This window comes from Anas acuta, chromosome 4 (genome assembly GCF_963932015.1).
Source record: "Anas acuta chromosome 4, bAnaAcu1.1, whole genome shotgun sequence".
Classification (NCBI taxonomy): Eukaryota; Metazoa; Chordata; class Aves; order Anseriformes; family Anatidae; genus Anas; species Anas acuta.
In genome coordinates, this window is record NC_088982.1 from 28,035,549 (window position 1) to 28,042,451 (window position 6,903).

Below are 6,903 nucleotides of genomic sequence, written 5' to 3' on the forward strand. Positions count from 1 at the left end.
TCAGTTGATAGAAAATGGTTCACAGGCAGGATTTATGAATGGATGAATTTCAAAGAAAACCCAAATGCTTTCTGGCATCCAGTCTGGGGTATAGCTTCTACGAGCAAAGCCACTAATAAAAGTGTATGACTGGCTACTAATCTGGTAAACAGCACTCCGTGTAAAATTTAATTTGCAATTAATAACTTCCTGAATATAAACCAGAAAAGCACTCTTACCATCAGATACTTCAAACAACTCAAATCAGAAATTAAACTGCTCATCTTGAATACCTGCAGCAAGATCCATCACCCAACTCAGCCATGTGTAGAAAAGCTTAGTTGAGCTTTCATAGCTGAAGATTTTAGAGAAGTAATTTGCTTTCACAATATGATTACTGAGCAGCTAGGCATTCCCCAGGCAATCTTTTTCTTACTAAGCTGAGCACTCCGCATGTCAACAGAGAACTCTGTCCAAGTCATCACACGGTCAATGTGCAGTTAGATGCTGTACCAGTGGAGAGGCAATGCTGAAGGACCTCACAAAACCAACTGGCCAAAACCCAAGTGGCAGGTGAGCTTAAAGATAAATAAAATGTGCTGGGGAAAGGTGATCTAAACTATGCTTACATGATGCTTAAGTTAGTTTGGCAGCTACAGATCTTGAAGGAGAGCTTTTCTCGCCACTCATGATTCTCTTGACTCATTGGTCATTGATAGCGGCAGCCATCAGAAGTGGGAACAAAATAATGAGCACCACTAGGTCTGTGATTAAGAAGAGCATCATTTGGACTCCCTGTACCCATGTATTCATGGGGGACTTGGTGGAGCTAAGAGAAAGCAGATAGAAGGAAGCAAACTATAATAAAGTGAATAAGTTGCTTTATGAGGCCAAAAGGCAGACAGTAAGTTGGAAAAGAAAAGTCTGGGGGGGAGGTATATGATCAAAGTGCAAAGATTCAGGAAAGCAGTGAATCAGGTGAATGATTAACTGTTAATCACCAAATCCCACAACAGAGAGCACTCACAACACTAGGAGGAGATTGGTTTAAAACAGACCAAGGAAAGTGCTTCTTTAAACTGCAAGTAGCAAACTTCGGAGCTTGTTTCCACTTGAGATTATGGAGGCAGACTGCACCAACAGATTTTAAGAGAAGTTAAGCAAGTTCCCAGACAAACAGACACCAAAAGGAAAGATATTGTACATAAAAGATAAGTACATATCACCCCTACACAACTGCAGATGCCAGAGGCTACCCAGAGAACAGACATCAGGAACAGCTAGACTTGCACACAACCTCAAGGTAGCAAAGTCTGCTGCCAGAGTTTGGAAGAGCGCATTGTGCTGGAGGATGCTTTATTGATTTTATGCCTAGATAATTTCTACATACGTTCTTCAGGAAAAGTTAAACAAGTCATCTTCCTGCCACTGACTGCAGCCCATACCTCACTTACACAGAAATTAACTGGCAGATTAGAGTACTCATAACTAGAATGGGAGCTCTGCAGTCCCTACACACCCCTCAAAACAAAGCAACAAGTGAAAATCGTTAACCAGAGAAATCCGTGGCAAGGTTGCCAGCTCATCTCAGAATAAAAAAAACCTCCCCCACAAACAAACACCCACATGCTTATTGTAAACACACCTCCACCACTGAAAACCCTGCTGAATATTCCATGACAAGAAGACAGCCCACCTTTCTCCAAAATCCTGAGTGAAACCAAGCGCCCAAGCAAAAGTTATGTAAATGTCAGCAAGAAGTGTCATGCCCTATCAGTTAAGCTACTTAAAACTGGCAGTATGCTGAAGCGGAAACCAGGGCCTGAAAAAATCCCTTGGATCCACACAGAGCTCAAACAGCCAAGCCTGGTAACACCACTCTACTACATAATTCATCAAATCAACACCAGAGACAGATTCTCTCTAAACAGACTTATCTTCAAAGAAGGAATCACAAAACGAGCTTCACATACTTGATGCTTCAGCATCCAGAAGAGATTTACTATGAATAATGGAATTCAATACAAACAGTGATGATAGGGGAGTGGCAAACCATAAGAATAATTCAGTCCAAAGCAGCTCTTGGCCCACAAACTGGAACGAGGCTGAGCCCCAGACCATGAGATGAGACAATTTCAGCTGTTCCTCTGCCTGCAGTGCTGAGGAAGCCCTTTACCCTGAGGCATAAGCAGGTAGGGCAAAGGCCCGGGGAAGTCTCCCTGCTCTCAGTGAAGTCTCAGAAGGACGTAATTGCAGTCTCATGCTGAGGTCTGGCCGTGAAATCAGCAGAACGGAAACAAGGCTTTTGTGTGGATGTGTGATCCAAAAGTATTTAGAAGTTAACAGCTTCATCAAATACAAGCAAATCCAGATGGAGGTCACAGGAGATACACCTGACAAAGACAGCCCAACTGAAAAGCTCTGGAGTTAAGAGTTATCTGAGATTTGTCTTGTTTTTAATAAAAGCATCCCAGAATTTATCATGGACAAAACATTTTCCCCCAGTCTCCTGTTTGGAAATAGTCACAATGCTTTTACAAACTCACTGAGTCAGATTTCCAGCACAGAAACTTCTGACCAACACAGTCACAATTCGGTGAATTTATAAGCCTAAAACTAATATGGAGACTAAGACTCCATTTTCGAGTCTTGTGGCAATGTTTAATATATGGTGGGGCTGCTAAACCAAAACATCAAAGCTAACCAGCTACCACCATCATCCGGAGCTTTCCATTTTACAGTTTCATTACCATATGTAGGTGGGAACAAAGTATGACTCCATACTTCAAATGCTTTGGTAAGTAAATGATACGATCCCAATGTTAATCACTCGGCTGCATGCTGTAATTTGGAAATTAAAATATTAGAAACTTCATGCAACACTAATACAGTTTCAGGGTAAAGATACAGCCGCTCCGGAAAAAAGCAGCAGAAAGCATGTTAAAATCAAACGCCTGAAATCAATATTTTGGAGCTGCGTTTCCTCATAGCTGTCCTCACATAGCACCAGATTTCTGTAGTACAAGGCACCATCCCCAGTGAGGCACACATTTCTCGACACCTTTCCCCATTTCACACCATATCCTCAGCAGATCCATGCTCACCTCATACAGGAGTACTTCCTTAAACCTCCCTGGAACCTGAAAAAGCGTTTCTCGAACATGTCTCTGCTTGAAAGGTTCAGCTGAGTTCCTGCCCTTGTGAACAGCGGAGGGAACGAAGCAGTGAGATGTGGAATCAAAGGATAACAGATTACAGCACAGGACTCAGCCTACCTCCAACCTTTTTGCAGGCTGCAGCTCTTATCTTCCTGACACGTAAAACTGATAGACGCTATCTCCTTCCTCTGTCATCTCTCGTGAAGACACTAAGCCATTTTTCTATTGTTCTCACCTATATTCCTTAGCTCCACATATTCACAGCTCTTACAAAATAAACACATATTCCACAAGTCTTAACTCTCCCATCCGTAATTCTTACTTAGCCCTCTTTTCATTCACATGTCCTTGATACAGAGAATAAAATGCAAAAACACACAGGCAGACTTGAAGAAAGTTAAAGAGAGTTACTTGGGTGAAAAAAAAGTGTATTTTGTAAGGGCTTTTCCTCTCCTGCTCCCAAGAGCTACCTTGCATCAACATGTGATGCACCAGGACAATAAACAGCACAGGAAGGCGTTCCCCAGCACATCACAACAGCTCTCTGTCAGTCTGGCACTGCAAAAGGCTACCAAACCCAATTTTACTAATGAATACAGCCTGGAATAAGGCAAATGTATCTCAACTGGTCAACGAATTAGGAAGCCCAGGAAAAGAGTCACTGAAAAACACAATCTGGCAAACTACCACAAACAGTCTCTGAGATTTCATTCATCATGTACCTCTCCTTCCACCCTAACAACATTTTAGAAAAAAAGTATGAAATAGCTTGGATTTTCAATTTAGTAAAGTAACACAAGTTCTATATTTTCCCAACTTTCAAGTGTCTTGCCACTATAAGAGATCACCTCAAGCAATCAAGGACCAACTCAAATACTGCTCCTGAGCAGCAAACTATCCACCTGAATATTGAAAAAACCACAATGATTTAAAAAGAGGCTTTGTAATTGTGTGCAGCAGGCTCCAAATAGTGAGTTTAAGATAACTCTGTGCCACATAAAAACCCCAAACCCTGGAAAAGCAAGGCATTCAAGCGTTTTGTTTGGATAATATTTACCTTATTTTTTTTGATTGGTTTTAACAACTCAGCTTAGAGAGGACTCTCACACATTTCCACTGTCTGTTGGGTGAAATCAAGTAATAGTAAATGCCTTTCTGGCATTAATCTGTAGTCATGGAAATGACATGTTTCAAACTCAACATTATGACTTCTATACAAGATCAGAGAGGATATGACAGGAAACTGTGAAAGTAGAGCTTTTGTTTAAATACACACACAGCAGAAGCAGACAGCAACTCTTTAAACAGCAGAGCTGAGATCAATACAGTATTTGCTTTACTTTACTGATGGTTTGTGCCAGGCCTTCGAGACATATTGATGGTTTTATACGAGGCAAGACAAATTAGTTATATACATACAGCTTGACCTATTCCTTAAATTCACAGAGAGAACATCCTGACAGTGATCTAACTTTTAATAATACGTTTCTCAATCATTGACAAAAATCTTATAGGCTGTACAAAGGTAAAAGTGGCGGATCCTATTCCGTGTTCACACCCAACGTGACAAAGTAGATGAAGATCCAATTGCCTAATTTTGGAGGTGTATGTTCGCATTCAATTACTCACCCCAAACCTATAAAACTAATATTTTGAGTTAGATCTTAATGTTCTAACGATGTAGTGAATATTAATAAACAATTAATGAAGCAACTATCCGTCAGCCACAAAGGCCGTGCTAGTCATGGGCACGGCATGCAGGCTTCCTCACAGTGCCATTAACGGGCCCCGATCTTGCCTTGCACAACTTGCCTTCGAGTACGGAGAAGAAGCCAGCATTTGCCTCCATTTCTGTTCTTCACACTTCTTTCTGCATTTGCCAATAGGGCAACTGCCTGTGTTCTCGACCTGCTCACCAGAAACACCGTAAGGCTTCCGGAGTGTTTTCACAGAAGCCAGACAGCCGCTGGACGGTAACAACTTTTCGATCACAGCAAACCGGCATGCAGAGTCACGCGCTGAATACTTCTGAGGTGACATTTCTGCTCCCTCACCAGGCCTACGCGGCCTCGTGTCCACTCCACATCCTTCCAAGCCTCTCCACCACGTCTTATTTCCTGTTTATAACCCGCCTGCAAACTGCACCGCCTCGCTGCCAGCGTTTCATAACGCCGACCCATTACCAGAACAGCGTCGTATCGGAGAGCCACCAAACTGATCCGAAATTAAAGCCAGGTTACGGACAGGTCCGGATCTGAAAATAAGCAGTTAGTGGGAGCCGGGGCTGTGGGATACGATACCTGACACTTTCATGCTGCTGTTGTGAGCCTGGTTCCCTGAATAAATATGGATTTATGTATAAAGATATACAAGTATATATATTTTTTGATGTTTATATATACACACAGCTGTTTATGTGAAAGTTTGCACTGCGGGATTTATCTCCAGGCGGGTATTTCAGCATCTATGAGTACATGGCACTCGGGCACCCGAATCTGTTGCGTTACCCACCGCACCGCGCTGGCTCCTCAGCAGCACACAACCCCCCCGTGGCACACTCAATCGCGACCACACGCCTCAATCGCGACTCGTCGCGATATCGGCCGCGCCTCACGGGCTCCTCACCCGCCCCCGGGGCTGGGGCTGGCACCGGGGGCACCCCCAGCTGCTTCCTCCCCCCCTCTCCTCATCCTCCTCATCCTCCCCGTCCCCCCGGCCCCGGCCCCGCCGCCCTTACACGGTGACGTGCCCGGAGCCGCGCACCACCACGGGGTCGGGCGAGTACTTGAGGAGCTGCTCCTCCAGCGCCCGCTCCTCGTCCTCCTCCTCCTCGTAGATCTCGTCGAAGTCCGCCATGGCCGGGCCCCGCCGGCGACGCTGCGAGGGGACGGGGCTTGGCCGGCGAGACCAAAGGGAGGAAGGGACCGGGGGAGAGGGCACCGGGGAAGGGGAACGAAGGGAGGGAGGGGAGCGGGGGCAGCCCCGGGCCGGGCGGCGGAGGGGCCGCGGCGGGGCGGCGGCGGCGGCCGGGCCCGAGGAAGCGCCCGTCACCCTCCGCGGGGGGCGGGGCCAGGGGCGGCGCAGGAACAACAACAACAACATCCGGCCCGCGGGGCCCCGCCCGCCGCTGCCAGAGGGGCGGGCCGTGGAGGGTGGGTGGTGCGGCAGTGAGGGGGTTGTTCCGCTCTGGGGGTGTCGCTGCCCTGGTTTTGGTCCCTTTTTGGGGGTTTCACGGATGTTTTTAGTTAAGGGGTGGCTAATGGGGTTTTCGGCTCGGTTGAGGGAGGACCCAATGTGTGGGTCTGCTCCTTGCGCCAGCCCTCTGGTAGCCTCCCAGTCCTCCCCTCACAGAGCTAGGTGCTAGGGGAGCAGTCCCTGTCGGGGATATTGCAGCACCAAAACAGGGAATCTGGAGGATCACTCCCTTTTCAGGCTCCTTTCCCACACCAGGGAGCTCTGAAAGTGAACAGGGCTCTCATTCTCCCTTCAATTTTGGTGTTTCTCATACCCAAAACTTACAGTTTAGTTGGGAAATGCCTGTCAGCAAGCATCAGGTAGGCTTGTTGGCTGTTCTAGTAACAGGAAGGCAGTGCTGGCATGAGATTTAGCAGTAGCAAGGTGACATTTTGAAAGTTAGAGGAAGTCTTTATCACTGGACAGTGAGCTGGTGGATCATGGTGGATCACGGAGGTGTTTAATGTATAGATATGGCGGTCATGGTGACATGGAAGACTTTTCAGGAGACAGTTTGGGTCTGAACCTGCTT

General features: G+C 46.2%; 1 protein-coding gene across 1 annotated transcript in view; it reads right to left on the minus strand.

Annotated features, from left to right (window-relative positions):
- The window catches only part of CHIC2 (cysteine rich hydrophobic domain 2), a 30,861-nt gene extending 24,646 nt beyond the window's left edge, over positions 1-6,215 (minus strand). The window contains exon 1 of the mRNA XM_068680340.1: positions 5,875-6,215. Within this exon, the coding sequence (XP_068536441.1) occupies positions 5,875-5,993 (119 nt within the window). The 5' untranslated portion in view covers positions 5,994-6,215. The remainder of the gene's footprint in view (positions 1-5,874) is intronic.
- Positions 6,216-6,903: the final 688 nt, after the last annotated feature.